Source organism: Pseudorca crassidens, chromosome 2 (assembly GCF_039906515.1).
Source record: "Pseudorca crassidens isolate mPseCra1 chromosome 2, mPseCra1.hap1, whole genome shotgun sequence".
Classification (NCBI taxonomy): domain Eukaryota; kingdom Metazoa; phylum Chordata; class Mammalia; order Artiodactyla; family Delphinidae; genus Pseudorca; species Pseudorca crassidens.
The window spans coordinates 105,736,113-105,756,154 of record NC_090297.1 but is presented as its reverse complement, the minus strand read 5'-3'; the positions used below and the strand labels follow the sequence as shown (position 1 = coordinate 105,756,154).

Sequence of the window (20,042 nt, the reverse complement as noted above, 5' to 3'; positions counted from 1 at the left end):
AAGAGGTCTCCTAGAAATCTCCATCTCAACACTAAGACCCAGCTCCACCTAACAGCCAGCAGGCTCCAATGCTGGACACCCCATGGCAAACAACTAGCAAGACAGGAACACAAACCCACCCATTAACAGAGAGCCTGCCTAAAATCATAGTAAGTTCCCAGACAACACAAAACACACCACCAGACGTGGACCTGCCCACCAGAAAGACAAGATCCAGCCCCACCCACCAGAACACAGGCACCAGTCCCCTCCATCAGGAAGCCTACACAAGCCACTGAACCAACCTTACCCACTGGGGGCAGACACCAAAAACAGTGGGAACTACGAACATGCAGCCTGAGAAAAGGAGACCCCAAACACAGAAGGTTAAACAAAATGAGAAGACAGAGAAATATGCAGCAGGTGAAGGAGCAATGTAAAAACCTACCATACCAAACAACTGTAGAGGAAATAGGCAGTCTACCTGAAAAAGAATTCAGAGTAATGATAGTAAAGATGATCCAAAATCTTGGAAACAGAATGGAGAAAATACAAGAAATGTTTAACAAGGACCTAGAAGAACTAAAGAGCAAACAAACAATGATGAACAACACAATAAATGAAATTAAAAGTTCTCTAGAAGGAATCTATAGCAGAATAACTGAGGTAGAAGAACGGATAAGTGACCTGGAAGATAAAATACTGGAAATAACTACTGCAGAGCAGAAAAAAGAAAAAAGAATGAAAAAATTGAGTACAGTCTCAAAGACTCTGGGACAACATCAAATGCACCAACATTCAAATTATAGGGGTCCCAAAGAAGAAGAGAAAAAGAAAGGGTCTGAGAAAATATTAGAAGAGATTATAGCTGAAAACTTCCATAACATGGGAAAGGAAGTAGTCAATCAAGTCCAGGGAGTGCAGAGAGTCCCAGGCAGGATAAATCCAAGGAGAAACATGTCAAGACACATATTAATCAAACTATGAAAAATTAAATACAAAGAAAAATATTAAAAGCAGCAGGGGAAAAGCAACAAATAACATACAAGGGAACCCCCATAAGGTTAACAGCTGATCTTTCAGCAGAAACTCTGCAAGCCAGAAGGGAGTGGCAGGACATATTTAAAGTGATGAAAGAGAAAAACCTACAACCAAGATTACTCTACCCAGCAAGGATCTCATTCAGATTTGGTGGAGAAATTAAAACCTTTACAGACAAGCACAAGCTAAGAGAATTCAGCACCACCAAACCAGCTTTACAACAAATTCTAAAGGAACTTCTCTAGGAAGGAAACACAAGAGAAGGAAAAGCCCTACAAAAACAAACCCAAAACAATTAATAAAATGGTAATATGAACATACATATCAATAATTACCTTAAATGTAAATAGACTAAATGCTCCAACCAAAAGACACATACTGTCTGAATGGATACAAAAACAAGACTCGTATATATGCTGTCTACAAGAGACCCACTTCAGACCTAGGGACACATCCAATCTGAAAGTGAAGGGATGGAAAAAGATATTCCATGCAAATGGAAATCAAAAGAGCGCTGGAGTAGCAATTCTCATTTCAGAAAAAATGGACTTTAAAATAAAGACTATTAAAAGAGACAAAGAAGGACAATACATAATGATCAAGGGATCAATCCAAAAAGAAGATATAACAATTGTAAATATTTATGCACACAACATAGGAGTACCTCAATACATAAGGCAAAGGCTAACAGCCATAAAAGGGGAAATCAACAGTAACACAGTAATAGTAGGGGACTTTTACACCCCACTTTCACCAATGGACAGATCATCCAAAATGAAAATAAATAATGAAACAAATGAAATGATCCAAAATGAAAATAAATAAGGAAACAAAAATGACACATTAAAGAGATAAGGGAACATATGTATATGTATAACTGATTCACTTTGTTATAAAGCAGAAACTAACACACCATTGTAAAGCAATTATACCCCAATAAAGATGTTAAAAAAATGACACATTAAGCAAGATAGACTTAATTGATATTTATAGGACATTCCATCCAAAAATAACAGAATACACTTTCTTCTCAAGTGCTCATGGAATATTCTCCAGGATAGATCATATCTTGGGTCACAAATCAAGCCTTGGTAAATTTAAGAAAACTGAAATCACATCAATCATCTTTTCTGACCACAATGCTATGAGACTAGATATCAATTACAGGAAAAAAAACTGTAAAAAATACAAACACATGGAGGCTAAACAATACACTACTAAATAATCAAGAGATCACTGAAGAAATCAAAGAGGAAATCAAAAAATACCTAGAAACAAATGAGAATGAAAACACGATGACCCAAAACCTATGGGATGTAGCAAAAGCAGTTCTAAAAGGGAAGTTTATAGCAATACAATCTTACCTCAAGAAACAAGAAACATCTCAAATAAACAAACTAACCTTACACCTAAAGTAATTAGAGAAAGAAGAACAAAAAACCCCCCAAAGTTAGCAGAAGGAAAGAAATTATAAAGATCAGATCAGAAATAAATGAAAAATAAATAAAGGGAACAATAGCAAAGATCAATAAAACTAAAAGCTAGTTCTCTGAGAAGATAAACAAAATTGATAAACCACTAGCCAGGCTCATCAAGAAAAAAGAGGAGAAGACTCAACTCAACAGAATTAGAAATGAAAAAGAAGTAACAACTGACACTGCAGAAATACAAAGGATCATGAAAGATTACTACAAGCAACTATATGTCAATAAAATGGACAACCAGGAAGAAATGGACAAATTCTTAGAAATGCAAAACCTGCTGAGATTGAACCAGGAAGAAATAGAAAATATGAACAGACCAATCACAAGTAATGAAATTGAAACTGTGATTAAAAATCTTCCAATAAACAAAAGCCCAGGACCAGATGGCTTCACAGGCGAATTCTATCAAACATTTAGAGAAGAGCTAACACCTATCCTTCTCAAACCCTTTCAAAATATAGCAGAGGGAGGAACACTCCCACTCATTCTACGAGGCCACCATCACCCTAATACCAAAACCAGACAAAGATGTCACAAAAAAGAAAACTACAGGCCAATATCAATGATGAACATAGATGCAAAAATCCTCAACAAAATACTAGCAAACAGAATCCAACAGCACATTAAAGGATCATACACCATGATCAAGTGGGGTTTATCCCAGGAATGCAAGGATTCTTCGATATACACAAATCAATCAGTGTGATATACCATATTAACAAACTGAAGGATAAAAACCATATGATAATCCCAACAGATGCAGAAAAAGCTTTCAACAAAATTCAGCACCCATTTACAATAAAAACTTTCCAGAAAGTGGGTACAGAGGAAACCTACCTCAACATCATAAAGGCCATATATGACAAACCCAGAGCCAACATTGTTCTCAATGGTGAAAAACTGAAACTACTTCCTCTAAGATCAGGAACAAGGCAAGGTTGCCCATTCCCACCATTATTATTCAACATAGTTTTGGAAGTTTTAGCCATAGCAATGAGAGAAGAAAAAGAAATAAAAGGAATCCAAATCAGAAAAGAAGAAGTAAAACTGTCACTGTTTGCAGATGACATGATACTATACATAGAGAATCCTAAAGATGCTACCAGAAGACTACTAGAGCTAATCAATGTATTTGGTGGAGTAGCAGGATACAAAATTAATGCACAGAAATCTCGTGCATTCCTGTACACTAATGATGAAAAATCTGAAAGAATAATTAAGGAAACACTCCCATTTACCCTTGCAACAAAAGAATAAAATATCTAGGAATAAACCTACCTAAGGAGACAAAAGGTCTGTACACAGAAAACTATAAGACACTGATGAAAGAAATTAAAGATGATACCAACAGATGGAGAGATATACCATGTTCTTAGATTGGAAGACTCAACGTTGTGAAAATGACTCTACTACCCAAAGCAATCTACAGATTCAATGCAATCACTATTAAACTACCAAGGCATTTTTCACAGAACTAGAACAAAAAAATTCACAATTTGTATGGAAACATGAAAGACCTGAAATAGCCAAAGCAAAACTGGAGAAAGAAAAACGGAACATGAGGAATCAGGCTCCCCGACTCCAGACTATACTACAAAGCTACAGTAATCAAGACAGTATGGTACTGGCACAAAAACAGAAATATAGATAAATGGAACAGGATAGAAAGCCCAGAGATAAACCCATGCACATATGGTCACCTTATCTTTGTTAAAGGAGGCAAAAATACACAACGGAGAAAACACAGCCTCTTCAGTAAGTGGTGCTGGGAAAACTGGACAGCGACATTGAAAAAAATGAAATTAGAACACTTCCTAACACCATACACAAAAATAAACTCAAAATGGATCAAAGACCTAAATGTAATGCCAGACACTATAAAAGTCTTAGAGGAAAACATAGGAAGAACATTCTTTGACATAAATCACAGCAAGATCCTTTTTGACCCACCTCCTAGAGAAATGGAAATGAAAACAAAAATAAACAAATGGGACCTAATGAAACATAAAACCTTTTGCACAGCAAAGGAAACCATAGACAAGATGAAAAGACAACCCTCACAATGGGAGAAAATATTTGCAAACAAAGCAACTGACAAAGGATTAATCTCCAAAATATACAAGCAGTTCATGCAGCTTAATGTCAAAAAAACAAACAACTCAATCCAAAAATGGGCAGAAGACCTAAACAGACATTTTTCCAAAGAAGATATGCAGATTGCCAACAAACACATGAAAGAATGCTCAACATCATCAATCATTAGAGAAATGTAAATCAAAACTACAATGAGGTATCATCTCACACCAGTCAGAATGGCCATCATCAAAACATCTACAAACAATAAATGCTGGAGAGGGTGTGGAGAAAAGGGAACCCTCTTGCACTCTTGGTGCGAATGTAAATTGATACAGCCACTATGGAGAACAGCACGGAGGTTCCTTAAAAAACTAAAAATATGATGAACTGGGTGATTGGGATTGACATGTATACACTGATGTGTATAAAATTGATGACTAACAAGAACCTTCTGTATAAAAAAATAAATTAAATAAAATACAAAAATTCAAAAAAAAAAAACTAAACTAAAAATAGAACTACCATATGACCCAGAAATCCCATTTCTGGGCATATACCCTGAGAAAACCATAATTTAAAAAGAGTCGTGTATCACAATGTTCATTGAAGCTCTATTTACAATAGCTAGGACATGGAAGCAACCTAAGTGTCCATCGACAGATGAATGGATAAAGAAGAAGTGGCACCTATATCCAATGGAATATTAACTCAGCCATAAAAAGAAACAAAATTGAATTATTTGTAGTGAGGTGGATGGACCTAGAGTCTGTCATACAGATTGAAGTAAGTCAGGAAGAGAAAAACAAATACCGTATGTTAACACACATATGTGGAATCTAAAGAAAAAAAATGGTTATGAAGAACCTAGGGGCAGGACAGAAATAAAGACGCAGATGTAGAGAATGGACCTGGGGACACAGGGAGGGGGAAGGGTAAGATGGGATGAAGTGAGAGAGGGGCATGGACTTATATATACTACCAAAATAGATAGCTAGTGGGAAGCTGCCACATAGCACAGGGAGATCAGCTCTGTGCTTTGTGACCACCTAGAGGGGTCGGAGAGGGTGGGAGGGAGACACAAGAGGGAGGAGATATGGGGATATATGTATATGTATAGCTGATTCACTTTGTTATAAAGCAGAAACTAACACACCATTGTAAAGCAATTATACTCCAATAAAGACATTAATAAAATAAAATAAAAAAGAAACGAAATTGAGTTATTTGTAGTGAGGTGGATAGATCTAGACTCCGTCATACAGAGTGAAGTAAGTCAGAAAGAGAAAAAGAAATACCATATGCTAACACATATATATAGAATCTAAAAAATAAAATAAAAAAAAGGTTCTGATGAACCTAGGGGCAGGACAGGAATAAAGATGCAGACGTGGAGAATGGACTTGAGGACGCTCAAGAGGGACTTCCCCCTTGGAGGGGGAAGGGTAAGCTGGGATGAAGTGAGAGAGTAGCACTGACATATATACACTACCAAATGTAAAATAGATAGCTAGTGGGAAGCAGCTGCATCCCACAGGGAGATCAGCTCTGTGCTTTGTGACCACCTAGAAGGGTGGGATAGGGAGGGTGGGAGGGAGATGCAAGAGAGGGTGGATATGGGATATATGTATACATATCGCTGATTCACTTTGTTATACAGCAGAAGCTAACACAACACTGTAAAGCAATTATACTCCAATAAAGATGTTAAAAATAAATGTCTCAAAAGAATAAAAAGAAAAAAAAAGAAGATATGGTACATATATACAATGCAATATTACTCAGCCATAAAAAAGAATGAAATAATGTTATTTGTAGCAACATGGATGGACCTAGAGATTATCATACTAAATGAAGTATGTCAGACAGAGAAACAAGTATCATATGATATCACTTATATGTAGCATCTTTAAAAATGATACAAATGAACTTATTTACAAAACAAACTGACTCACAGACTTAGAAAGTTATAGTTACCAAAGCGGAAAGGGTTGAGGGGGTGGGATAAATTAAGAGGTTGGGATTAACATAAACACACTTTAATATAAAATAGATAATCAACAAGGACCTACTGTGTAGCACAGGGAACTCAATACTCTGCAATAACCTATATGGGAAAAGATTCTGAAAAAGAATTGATATATGTATAACTAAATCACTTTTCTGTACACCTGAAACTAACACAACATTGTAAGCCAAATATACTCCAATATAAAAAATAAATTTTAAACATTTTTTTAAAAGAGAAAAAAAAATAAAAAGGGAGCAAAGTATGAAGACTTACCCAACCTGATTTCAAAATTTACTATAAAACTCTAACAATGTAGACAGTTTGGTATTGGTGTAAGAATAGGCATATTGATTAATGGAACAGAATGGAGAATTCAGAAATAGACTCACACATATATTGAGAAGTGATTTTTTTTTTTTGCCTTGGCAATTGTTTTTCAATAGATTGCCAAGCAATTAGAAGATAGTCATGGTGATGAAAAGTCAATTGTGTTTCTATATCTTAGCAAAAAACCCAATTATTTGGCAATTGAAATAAAAATGTTATCCCACATACATGAGAAATATTTATGTATAAGTCAAAATATGAAAGATGAATATACTAAAAATTACAAAATATTATTAACAGAAGTTATGGTCACTTGACTGTCAACAAAGCTGCCAAGGTAATTCAATGGGAAATGGCAGTCTTTGTAACAGATGGTGCTGGAAGAACTTTAACCTTTTTCTCACTTCGCATACAAAATTAACTCAAAGTGAAATGCAGTCCTAAACATAAGAGCAAAAGCTATAAAACTGCAATAAGAAAAATACAAGGAAATCTTTATGATCTTGAGATAGACAAAGATTTCTTAGCTAGGACATAAAGAAAAGCATAAATAATAAAACAAAAAATTTGATTAATTGACCTTCAACAAAATTTAAAAGTTTTGTCTTTCAATGACACTAAAAAGACTTGGAGAATATATCTGCAAATTATTTTTCTGACAAAAATTCCAGAATAAAAATTTCTTTAAAAAAACTTTTAATTTTCTCACTGGGGTAAGAGCAGGTTTTCTGCAACATTGGCTGCATGGGTGGTCAGAATTCACAACATTCAAGACATTTTCAAATGATGATATCACCAGGACAGTTCTGTGTATTTGTTTTTGAATTACTGTATAATCTGGACTTTGATTAACTTGTCTCAGACCATGCAGGTGGGTATAGTTCGACTCTTGTGGCCTATTTTTAAGGATGTCGAGGCTGGATCTTGTTCATGTCACCAACCTCTGGGCTTTGTGTGTGAGAGCTCCCCTCTCTTCTTATTGGGATCCTCAATGACTGAGGTTTTTTTTCTGAGACAGAGCAAGATAGGTTTCCAAGATCTCCACAACTCCCAAGGTAGAGACTTCACCAGGACTCTTAGCAAGAGCAAGAAGCTCATAGTGTGGGGAAGAAGGGAAAACATACCTTTCAGCCCCTTCTTGGAATTGCCATAAAGTCCCTCGTAGATCTGTAGCTCTGACTGGAGGGACTGGAAAAGCTGCTGTTTCTCCTCACACTGATGCTGCAAGAGGGCCAGCTTATGCTGCAGCCTGTCAGGGGAGAAGCAAGGGTCTGCTGAGCTGGTGAGGCCCCACCAGGGCAAGAGGCTGTGAGCCAACTTCTGCATCATAGAATTCTAGCCCTAGATGTCAACTTAGGGGTCATGAAGACCATCGCTTTTATTTTACAGATGCGGCAACAGAGGCTTGGAAGGTAAAGTAACTGTGCTTGGAGTCATGCCATTAGCTACCATACCTAGGACACACTACCTGGTATTCTTACTGCCCCACATTGCTCTTTTCATGTTGTCGAGCAGTTACAGGGTTTACACTGGGGACCAGCATCATGGCTGGTGTAGAAGCTTCCTAGGTTATGGTGGGACTAATATCTTAAAACTAACTGGGAGCACGAGAATGTACTTTCTCCAGAATCTGATATGCTGAAGCCTTCCATAACAAGGTTTTACTCTTTCAACTCTGGAGTGAAAAAGACATTCCCAGAGAAGTCCTTCCTTCCGTTCAAAGTTACCCATAAATCCGGTATAGCGGAGGGGATAGTGAGGTTTCCAAAAACCTCAATGGCAAGACCATTAACCGTCTTGCCAATATCCCTTTTGCTAAATCTGAAAATGGGCCACCTTCCTTATCAGTGGGCTCCCTCTAACCTGGAGTCTTTCTCCTGGAGAGATAGTCGTTCCTCCTCGAAATGCAAGATCTCCTGCTGCTTCTCCTTCAAGTCTTCCAGAAGCTGCTGCCGTTCCACCTTTTGGCGCTCCCGCTCCACTTCCAGTTCTTGAAGCCGGGATCGAGAGGTCAGCAGAGCCTCCCTCAGGCATTCTGTTTCCTGGGAGTGCTCTGGTGGGCAGAACACAGGAGTACATATATTGTAGGGCCAAAGGTCAGCAGCAAGATGAGCCCAAGCACATCCATCCTGACAAACAGAACTAAAGCAAAAGGAGGGCCAGCGTATGCTGCCAGGAGAGACAAAGTGAGGGTATGCTATTATATCCACACACTCAGAGGGATGGGAACCTCTTTCTCGGCAATGCCCTTTGATCCTCATTTAATACGTCCCACCTTGCTTTTAGAGAAAACACTCTGCTTCCTGACGCTCACTGTTTTTTAAGTCTTCACATACCTTCTGTGCAGTAATCCATTCTTGAATTTTGCCACAGATCCACATCAAAATTTCTTGTCTACAGTTTTTAGTATATATTGTTTTCATCATATTGCAAATAGAGCTATCTGTTCTTTCCTGGTCTTGCAGCATCTCTCTGATCTTCATGATTTCTCAAAGACTATTGACAGGGACTCTGAGAATAAGGCTCCGGTGCTGTCAGTCGGCTGGGGCAGAATCACCTGGGCCTGGCAGACTGAGCTCTTTTAAATCTTACTATCTTCTCACCTGTGAGGTCTGTTCTGCTCTTTCCAGGCATGCAATGGTAGTTTAGTAGTTCTGCCTTCTCCCTTATCTTATCATTTTTGTTATCTTCCCAAGCAGAGATCACTCCTCTCACATCTTCTTGCTCTGAGGAGGCTAAGTTAGAAATATCTCTTGATGTCTTTTTCCTTTCCCACAAGCATTCTTTCCTTCTGGGCTTAATCCTCTTAGCCACTATTCTCTGTTATGGCTATTCAATAAATATTTGTAAATAAAAATAATTTGTAATTGAAAGTATATGGATTCCATTTAGTCAATTAACACTAAGGTCAGCTGCCCCACCAGGCCGCACAGGAAATGATGCCCACACGTGGATGCCCACTGAATAGTGTTGGGAAAGCTCTGGAGGACATTTTGCTAGCATCTTCAGACACAGAGTCATGAGGACTGGTGACCAAAGAGGAGCCCTGAGTGTATGAGTAGGAGGTGGTGAGGAGATACGGGGATAGCAGATCAGCATGGGAGGGATACACAGAGCTGCCACGTCTGGAGAAACCTGAGAGAGTGTATCGGCCTCATGTTGCTCCCTGTCCTGGGTCCAAACTAGCTGTGAACTGTGGGCAGGTAGAACAGGCACTAAGGTTGCAGTTTGAGAGCTAATGCCTGAATATCTGCAGGGGGGTTGCACAGAGGTGGTGGATTTCCTAGAGCGCCTTGTCCTTGGAGCCTAGGAGTCTAAGGGCCCATGGTTGGGAATTGCCAGAAACTACCCTTTCTAGAGTGAGAATAGCTATGGGAGTTTGGGGTTGCTGGGTCTGGGTAGCTCTGTTCTCTCCACCTCGTCTCTTTGCTTCTCCAGTTGGTGACTGGTACGGGCAGGGAGGAAAGGGAGTAACCACAGTTTGCGGCTCTTGACCACTCACCTCTGGAAGCATGACTGAGCTGAGCCTGAAGCCTCTGGTTTTCTTCCCTAAGGACTCTGTTCTCATTGCAGAGCTGAGGTGTGGACTCCAGGCCCGGACTGTAGAAGTTAGAGGTGGGTCCTGTCCCAGGAAGTGCAAGCAGGCAAGTCACACATTTGGGTAACAGACGCTCTCTGTGTTGCTCATTCTGTATCTCCAAAGATACTATCCCAACCCAGCAGAAAACCCAGAGCACTCGCATCCTGGGCCTAAAGCCCGATGGGCTGAATGCCTGGCTTTCCTGTGGCTCCTCTGAGTGGGTTCTGTGCGTGCATTACCACGCGCCCTGGCTGTAGCTGTTCAGGAGGCCCTTTCCCCTAAATAGCTGCTGCTGAGCTGTGGGCAGGACAAGGGCGTATGGAAGGGACGGACTCCAAGTGTCAGCAGCCTGGCGGGGGTGGGGGAGGAAGGCCACCTCGGTAAGCGGCTGGAGGAGGCCCTGCAGACCTGGCTCTACCACTTGCCAATCACAGGACCAGGACACAGAAGTCAGCAGGCAGATATGAGCAGATTCGGATGGAAGAGAAGTCAGAGGATCCTGGGGACCAGACCTGGTTAGATCTGCCGCAAGGAAAGTTACTCTCTGAGCTCAGATACAGCTGCAACGGGAGGATAGTAAGTACTTGCCCTCTGCCTTGCTGGTGTAAGGAGCAAATACAGAAAAGCAGACCTCGGTGCTTTGAAATCTGCAAAGATCTGCCTAGGGGTTGACCTTCAGCAGCTCCCTAATTACAACCAGAAACAGGAAGGCCTGGGCCTCTCCTACCGCTTCCGCGGGCAGTGGAGCTGAGCCTGTGTTCCAGCTGCTCCCGCAGGCGGTCGTTAATGCAGATGGACTCCTCCAGGCGCTGGCGCAGGTTCCGGATTTCACCAAGGTGCTCCTCTAGCAGGTCAGTCCCTGCAGTCACCCAGCAGGACAGGAGGAGGTGGGAGATGGAGAATCCTGGTCACTAGTGGGGCCCATATGGGGGGGGTGGGGTTTGGCCAGTGGCCTCTCAGCAAGATCCCTAAACATCACCGGTCTCTCTCACGGGCATCCAGGAGCTCAGGTGACTTTGTTTAAAGAGTAAATTGGCTTCAAACACAGGACAGCTGGTGCTAACCAAGCCCCATGGGCCTCCTCCCATGCAGGGGTTCGTGTAAGGGAGTTGTAATTGTACATGTACAGCTACCAGGGTAACTGGTAAGTGTAAGGGGTTTCACACGGTTTAGAAAAATAATTGACCTGCTCGGCTTTGTGCTTTACCTGTGGGTTTGGAGTTAAGCTGGTACATGGAGGAGCCTGAAGATGGTTCCCCAGATATGCTCCCTTTCTGAGGCCTCATCATGTCCCACTGGCCTCTGCTGCCCAAGTACCCAGGCTCAAGGATTCTGCCCAGTTCTATGGTGCCCCTCAGAGAAGAGAGGGGCTGGGCAGGGTTGAGGTAGTGGGAAGAGCTGGCTTCTAAATGGTTGGTTGGCAATGTGGCTGGGGAAGCAGGATGAACACTGCTGACACCTGGGCAGAATGAAACATGAATGAGAACCAGTATCAGAACAGAAGGATCGGCAAGGAAGCATGTGATTGCTAAGAACAGACACTAAAGGGGACATGGCTATCAGAGGTCCCAGTCTGCTGGGAAATTCCAATTAGATGAGGATTCCCATCCTAGAGGCTATAACTTTTCACCCCTTGTATTTGCTAGCATGAGACACCAAGAGGTAGGGGATGAATAACATATCAGAAAGTCACCAGTGTACACAAAAGGGAAGTCCAGTGGCCCTAATCCTGGCTCCTGTGATAATTCCTCATGACAGTGTCCAGGGAAGTTCCAGAAGTAGAACTCACTGGGAAAATCAGAGGTTAAGAGTGTGATGGGCCATAGCATTGAGCACACCTGTGAACGGGAACATTTGTGTCCCTATGAGTACTTGCTGTACCCAGAAGCTAACCTGCCAGCTTTTGGGGTTGTCAGAAGAGGAAGGGGGTATAAATCCAGCTAGACATGGTGGCCCCAGTTACTCCAGAGTGAGGAACTTCTTTGCTGAGGCTGGGGGAGGTTCTAGGTAAGGCAAGAGGTGATTTCATTCTTACCCAACATGGTTCCAGGAACTGAAATATGTCATCACTCATGTCTAAAGAGTGATGAACACTCTTCCATGGGGGAGGGAGGGCCTTTCATTTCATAGACTGGTGCTTTCATAGATCCTATGAAATCATGGGCCTTCCCATTATCTCTGCTTCTGTGTAAAAAGAAGCCCAACTTGGTGGAGAGAGGGAAAGAGGTGAACAGGGCCATAGTTTAGGATATTCACATTCAGAAAACTACCTTCTTCCAGGGATTATCAATATGGGCAGTAGGTAGCTCCACCTACGAAATAGGAGTGAGGAGTGAGGTCATGGTTCCCTCCAACCAAGCCAACCCCCTTTGAGGGATTAATGCAATTGGCAGTTGCCAAGTTTGATCCTCATTTATAACTGTTTCTCAAATTTGGCCACATACTGGAATCATCTGAGACAATGTAAAAACATGTACTGGTGCCTGGACCCCCAGAGGTTTTACCTTAATTGGTATGCAGTGCAGCTTGGGCACTGGATGTTTTAAAATCATCCCAGCTGATTCTAGGAGGCAGGAAAGTTTGAGAAGTATTGTCATGGGTCTCCCCTTCCCCAATTTGAAAAATACTAGATATTCATTAGGATCACAGGAAGTTAAAGAGGGAGATGAAACACGTAAGCATCTAAACTATAGTCAGTAATTTTTTTTTTTTTTTGAGGTACGCGGGCCTCTCACTGTTGTGGACCCTCCCGTTGCGGAGCACAGGCTCCGGACGTGCAGGCTCAGCGGCCATGGCTCACGGGCCCAGCCGCTCCACGGCATGTGGGATGTGGGATGTGGGATCTTCCCGGACTGGGGCACGAACCCGCGTCCCCTGCATTGGCAGGCGGACTCTCAACCACTGCGCCACCAGGGAAGCCCTGTAGTCAGTATTTTAAAGAATGTGACTTCCTGCCTCTCTCACACCTCCTTCAACCCCAGCCCCACACAGGCAGAGGGGGAAATCAGTGATTGTCGACAGTCAGCTTACTATCTCACCAAGGTCATAGGAGGTGCCAAGTCTATCGGTAACAGTGATCAGTATTCTCATGTTCCAGTCTTTCCGGTCACACGATACAGAGCACATGCCCTAAACCATGCAAAGACACCAGACAGACTCTTGCACAAGGAAATTTTAGCCCCACAGTGGCCTGAGAAGCCGCCATGCACCACTGTCCACTTGGAAGCTTGTTTCAAAGCAAAGGAGGAGAGCTGGTGAGGACTGTGCTTGACAAGGCAAAAGAAAGGGCTACAGCCTTCCTCACCAAGGCTGGGACCACCCAAACTCTGGCCAGTGGCACAGACTGGATATGACTCCAATTCAACCCACATCACAGACCCTTTCATGCACAGTGCTCTCCTTCCTCCACCTTTCCCTTTGGGCAAAGACAAATGGACAGTGTGGAAAGATGAAGGAAAAGGTGTCAAGGAAAAGAAAGGTAATCTAGAGAACAGCTTTGCCTTTTGCCATGGAACAAATTTGTTATCCAACAGTTGTTGCTTCCAGGTGTGCTATAGTAGCAAGTTCTAGATCAGAGAGAACAGCACCTTCCCCTCATCTCTAAAGAGAGAAAAGATTGTTGCAAGGGGCCTCCAGAGTCGTTCAGCCGAGCTCAGCTCTGTGCTCTGAGCAGGACTGTAACAAAACCATTCTAGGTAGAGAAGATATAATGGAAATATGGAACTGGGAGCAGAGGATCTGAATTCAAGCCCATTTCTCCCAGTTACTAGTGATCTTGAACAAGTAACCTCACTTCCCTGAGTTTTAGTTACTGCTCTGGCAGGGAACAGGGTAAAACCATGTTCACGTTGGTAGGCAAACCTAGGCTGCTGTACCTGTGTGATGCTGATAAGAAGGTAGCCTCTAAGACTTCACTTCCGGCAGAAAGGAAGATGTACAAACTCTTCTAAAAATAGACTCAGTCTAGCTGGTTCTGGAAGTCAAACTGATGTCAGAGTAGACAGTGTATCCATTTTCAGAGCTGATAAATAAGCCAATCCGAATGACCTTTGGGGCTTCAGATATGCAGATTCCTAGCTGTGGTCTTAGGTCGTTGGACACCCTTTGTACAGTGACCCTACCCTTAATTTCTGCCTCATCCAAGCTCTTCTTTACAGGCACAGAGTGTGGTTTTAAGGTAATTTCAAATTGCTTTCTAGTTTTTTTAAGCACTACTACAGAGCAAATTCATCACGTGAGGTTCTTTTCTTATTTTAAGCTATAAGTGATAGCTTATAGCTTAAAATAAAACAAAATGTTTTATGATGTGGCATCCAGCCCATATTTACATCAAACCTTTCTCTAAAAGATGACCACATATTCTATGAATTCTGTGACTACATAGCATCAATTATATCTGGGAGTTGACAGAATTCACAATCAGACATCACAGCCTGTGCTTCTGTTTCTAGCTGTCCTTGTGTCGCCTGTGCAGAAACAGAAATTAACCTCGTGTAAGGGGAAGAGAGGTTTGGCATCCCTTCTTTTTTTTTTTTTTTTTTTTTTTTTGCGGTACGCGGGCCTCTCACTGTTGTGGCCTCTCCCGTTGCGGAGCACAGGCTCCGGACGCGCAGGCTCAGCGGTCATGGCTCATGGGCCCAGCCGCTCCGCGGCATGTGGGATCTTCCCGGACCGGGGCACGAACCCGTGTCCCCTGCATCGGCAGGCGAACTCTCAACCACCGCGCCACCAGGGAAGCCCTGGCACCCCTTCTTAACCCCTCCTCCACCATCCTTTTAGCCCCGAACCTGATGATGTCAGAATTTGAACTTGACTAAAAACATTTCACTGAGGAGGATATAATTGCCATGGAAATGATCCCATTGAAGGTGGCCATCGTTTTCTGGCCACTTCATCCTGCGTTGGCAGGCAAAAAACCTCTCTCCCATGTCCTGCCAGTGAACATGTTGCCAATGTGTCAGGGCTTCAATACACTTGGCGGAAGCTACCCCACACTGTCAGCAGTGGGAGAGCACCAGGTCTAGGGCCTGATGAACATATATATCTGTTAACTGATGAGGCACACACATGAGAAAGATAACAGTAAATATAGTTCCCAAAGCAGCAAGCACAGCCCTCCCTCAATTGTCCACTGATAATGTGTACCCCTATGTTATTTTTTAAAACTCTGCCATCCAGCCAAAGCCATGCAGAGAAACACAGTGTGGGTCCATCATTCGCAAGAACACAAATGCAGCAGGAAGTGCTCACTTTCTCCCAACTGCTTCTGCAGCATCTGCAGCTCCTGCTGAGCCTCAACCAAGGAGACCATGGGTGTCTCACAGCAGCCAAGGAGGGGAGGGCCAGCAGAGCTGAAAGGCAGGAAGCTGGGTGGAGCTGAGGGCAGTGGTGCCTGGGGAAGGCTAACCAGCGTGGGTATGGATTGAAAATGAAGGCCTAGAAACAGAAAGTTAGGGAGAAAGGAGATAAACCATTAGAGAGAAAGTCAGAGAAAAGAATGGGTGAAAGATTGAGAAGGGGAAACTATTCCCTGACCAAACATCTCCTTGGGGAGTGTCTATCATTCAATGTGGTGATGACTGAGATGGCCAAGGGGAAGCACTGTTACCCAGGATGCTGGCCTAGCTGACCCCCTCCTCCTCCTTCCCTGCCAGGGATGTATCCTGTACATGTATCTTGCATACACATTCTATGCTCATCTTGAAAACAATTGGCTACAAAAGGCAAGGTGGCACTACCATAACCCAGGCAGCCATGAAAGCCCCATCTTAGCCATCTGGACACGGATAGGTGAGGACGGCTGTGCCTGGCTGCTCTCAAGAGCCCCTGCAGTGCTGCTACCAGCATGTGCTAGTCCTGGCCCTTGTGACGAGACTCTCCCTACACCTAGAAGTCCTCTTCTGAAAGCAACAGGACTCATCCTGAGGAGGGCAGAAGTAGACTAGGATAGTGGGGAAGTTTGCATGACTAATGCATGTAATTCAACACTGATGGAAACAAACTTCAGAATCCCAAATCAATGTGTTCATTCACCAAAGGAAAAATAAAAGCCTTGGCATACTGACCTACACACAATGGCTTGCAAATCTTTCTGGACATTCAAATAATTTAAGAAAGATTCTTAAAATATACGGGTTCTTTCATCCTTACTGCAATCTACTGAATCATAAACTCTGGCAGTAGGGCTTAGAAATTTCTTTCTAAAAAAATCTTCACAGGTCATCATTAGGCAGTCCATCTATAGACAGGTCTTTAGGAACCCTGGGAAGTTCTCATGTTTGAATCTGTCTCCTCTTCCTAAAAAGAGTTATCGGGCAGATGGCCCACAGAGGGAGAAGAAACCAAGACAGACCTGTGGAGAATGTCTCACGTGAAAGACAATGATCACATTCTGAAAAACATCCCTTACCCCAAGATACTGACATAGTATCAGAGCAGTACAGCAAAGACCCCTGAATTACCAAGTGACACAGACCAGGCCTCCTTCAGGGAGGCATTCTGATTTTAAAACCCCTGACCTTCTGCTCTTTCTGATCCCAAAGCATTTACACAGATGTCTACAGTGCTTAGGTGAATAGCTTTTCCCCATGATTCCCTGGTTTAGCTGCTGCCCACTCTGGCCCAGAAACTTTGAGCCCAGGCTCAGAAAGAATTGAACACATTCTTTTTCTTAAGATTTTGGTTGACTTGTCCTCAAGAGAGACAAGGGCGGCAGAAGGAAAGTGCTGTTCTTCTGGGGGCACCTCTACACGAGTCCGACCTCACCACAACCACACTGAAGGCGGCCAGCCAGCCCATCTTGTTGGGTGGTAGGAGGTGAGAACAAGGTTTGCCCTTTCTCTGCCATTGCCAGTGTGGAGCAGTGATTGAACAATGCACCCCCTGGTAACTAAGCTGAGGCAGGTAAATGAAATGTACAACTACTGGTCCAAGATACACACCATATACACATCAAGGACTACCAACCCATTCATAAACCCATGAACGATAATGTAATATGAACAGAATCTTGTCTGAGGATACTGAAGCATCCTTAGCTATGAAGTAAGCTGCCCTGCCTACTGTAGAGGCTCCTCTGCGGATAAAATGGGGAACACATATAAGGGAGCAGCGGATGGAAATTTCCCTTTGTTCTTTAGCTACAGTAATCCTAGGAGAAGCATTTTGCCTCTGATTCTCAGGGTGAAATGAGAGAAAGAAATGAAGATGCTTCTTCTAGAATGATTAGTCAACTATTGGTCAAAATTGATACGTAGATCAAAGTCTATTGTGGATTATTTACTTTTCTAAAATATTTAAAACAAAGAGTAGTCAGACACTATTCGCTAATCCGGATGGTCTCTTGATTTTGTCTAGGATTTGATGTATTGATATAGAAGCTCCTAATGATGCTTTTCTTGTCCCTGAAGAAAAGTCAAACAGGCAGCTGAGGAAGAGGAGATGAAGACCCTGCCCCACTGGCTGTTGCATACCTGGATGGGCCGGGCTGGCCTCCTTGGGGGGATTCTGGGGAGCTGGCAAGCTGCTGGGGCTGCTGCTGGGTTCGGCCTTAACCCCCTGAGACGCACTGGTTGCTGATGGTTTAGAAGACAGTACAGCAGAAAGACTCGAATGATGGATGGAATCTACAAAACCCATGAATGAAAGAACATGTTTGATGTTCTACAAAGAACTGGAATCTGGCCTTATATTTAACCAGGGCAGAGCCTGGTTTTCAGGGAGAGCGTCAAGCACAAGCGCTGGGAGCGGTGTTCATTCCTTACTGGCAGACAGCTCCTTCAGTGAGGAAAGCCACCTTAGAGGTGAGAGTGGGGCTCAGAGCCTGAAACCATGAAAGTGGCACCTCCAAAAATACCAGGCAAGTCCAGCAGCATCTGTGGACACCCACGGAAACTCCGGGGTTCAGGAACTGCAGCTAGCTGGAGGGGTAAGATATCCCATCTTAAAAAAGGAGGTCAGTCAGACAGATGGTATGCTCATGAGGCAGTGGGGAAGAGAAGTCTCCGTAATTTCACCCTCCCCACTGTCGTTCGCCGTGTCCAACAGCAGTATCCGTATCCTGGTGGAAACCCAGCGACAGGGGTAACTTGCAGAGTCAGGAGCATAGCAAAGATCCTGACCCACCGGGGCCTGTGCTTGGCACGGTTCGGCCTGATACACACCAAGGTGCCTCTATAAGGCCTGGATGTGGAGGTCTCCTCTCAGCCTAGATAGAGGTGGTTCCACTCAGAAAGTGGAGGCTACCTGAGTGACCGGGTGAAGCCTTCTTCTCTTCATAGTGTGTGTACTCGCTGGCTATGTCCATGTCAGAGCAGGCTTCCGGCTCATCAGACGAGAAGGAAGAGCTGCTGGGAGACCGGTGGGAGTCAGACAAGGCACGGCTGCTGGAGGGCGTTAGGGACCGCGCGTCCAACGTGGCCTGCAGGACTTCAATCACTTTCTCCTTCTCCTGCAGCTCCCTGCTGAGCCTAGTGGGGCGAAGGAGGACAACAGCTGAACCCAAAGTCACTGGACTAGCTAGTCCTGACTAGGGCACATGGGAAAAGCCACATAAGTCAAGGGGACCATTCCTGCAAAGGGTAAACGAAATCACCCATCTCTGATTAGGAGTGGAAAGTAAGCCAGGTGCAGAGGGAAGGAGAGCAAGAGCTACCCAGTGCACTGGCCACACAACACACTGAGGACTAGCAGAGGCTCAGCTAGTGCTCCAAGGCACTGCTGCTTAACGTATGGTCCCCAGTACAGCTGGAGTCCGAGAACTGTTGGTTCCCAGTCTCCAGTGAGTACAGAAATGCAAGGTAAGCCTTGAGAAACATAGCAGTGTGGCATTCCCACAACATCTAGGAGTATGATAAGTAGAATCATCTGGTTGACTGAGATAGAGACAATGTGTGTGTCTGTGATGGATTAGAAAGGAAAACAAACAAAAAAAAATACTTTGTCCTTCACTGCAGATATTTTGAGAAGCACTGAGTGGTCTAAAGCACACTCACGACACAAAGGGGCGTGAACTAGTGACTACAAAGGACTCTGAGCCTGTATTTTATTGCACGTAATGAGATAACATTCAGTGACTCAGTGAAAACTGGCTCCTAAGACGCTGTAGCCTCCCGGGATCTGCAACGTCAAGCACTTTTTTTAAATTAGGAACTGTAATACAATTCTTTTTTTCCCAAGGAAATTGTGTGGCCATTAAACTCGCTGCCAACTCAACTTGGGGAAAGCCAAGTTGGCAAAAAGCACACCTTGGTCTTTAAACACACAGTGGGGAAGCAGAGGAGATCCTTGGGGTGCCAAGGACCCTTAAAACCTGGTTAGTTTACTTTTAAGTCAGACTGACTCTAGGTTACTAAGCTAATAATATAATAATAAATCTAGGTTACTAATTTGAATAAATATACAAACAGAAATCAATAGAACTATATCAAAAGAGAGTAAGGCTAAAAAGAACAGTAATGTGTTCCATGAATAAATGAATTCATTACAATCAGCATTTTCCTTTTTTCCCCCTGATCTGTGAAACTGCAGCCACCCTTGACCCCTTAGG

At 43.2% G+C, this 20,042-nt stretch overlaps 1 protein-coding gene across 43 annotated transcripts in view; it reads right to left on the bottom strand.

The window, feature by feature from the left end:
- PDE4DIP (phosphodiesterase 4D interacting protein) overlaps nucleotides 1–20,042 on the bottom strand; it is a 224,462-nt gene that overhangs the window by 17,202 nt on the left and 187,218 nt on the right. For 26 of the 43 annotated variants that reach the window (XR_010941031.1, XM_067727458.1, XM_067727459.1 and 23 more), the window contains 8 exons: nucleotides 18,740–18,963; nucleotides 17,968–18,120; nucleotides 15,746–15,931; nucleotides 11,703–11,954; nucleotides 11,223–11,354; nucleotides 10,418–10,537; nucleotides 8,779–8,968; nucleotides 8,040–8,164 (listed from right to left, as the gene is read on the bottom strand). Coding sequence is in view for 42 of the 43 variants with exons in the window: in XM_067727458.1 (XP_067583559.1) it covers nucleotides 8,040–8,164; nucleotides 8,779–8,968; nucleotides 10,418–10,537; nucleotides 11,223–11,354; nucleotides 11,703–11,954; nucleotides 15,746–15,931; nucleotides 17,968–18,120; nucleotides 18,740–18,963 (1,382 nt within the window). In the remaining variant the exon portion in view is untranslated. The remainder of the gene's footprint in view (nucleotides 1–8,039; nucleotides 8,165–8,778; nucleotides 8,969–10,417; nucleotides 10,538–11,222; nucleotides 11,355–11,702; nucleotides 11,955–15,745; nucleotides 15,932–17,967; nucleotides 18,121–18,739; nucleotides 18,964–20,042) is intronic. The other 17 variants (XM_067727491.1, XM_067727490.1, XM_067727485.1 and 14 more) reach the window with 4 other exon arrangements.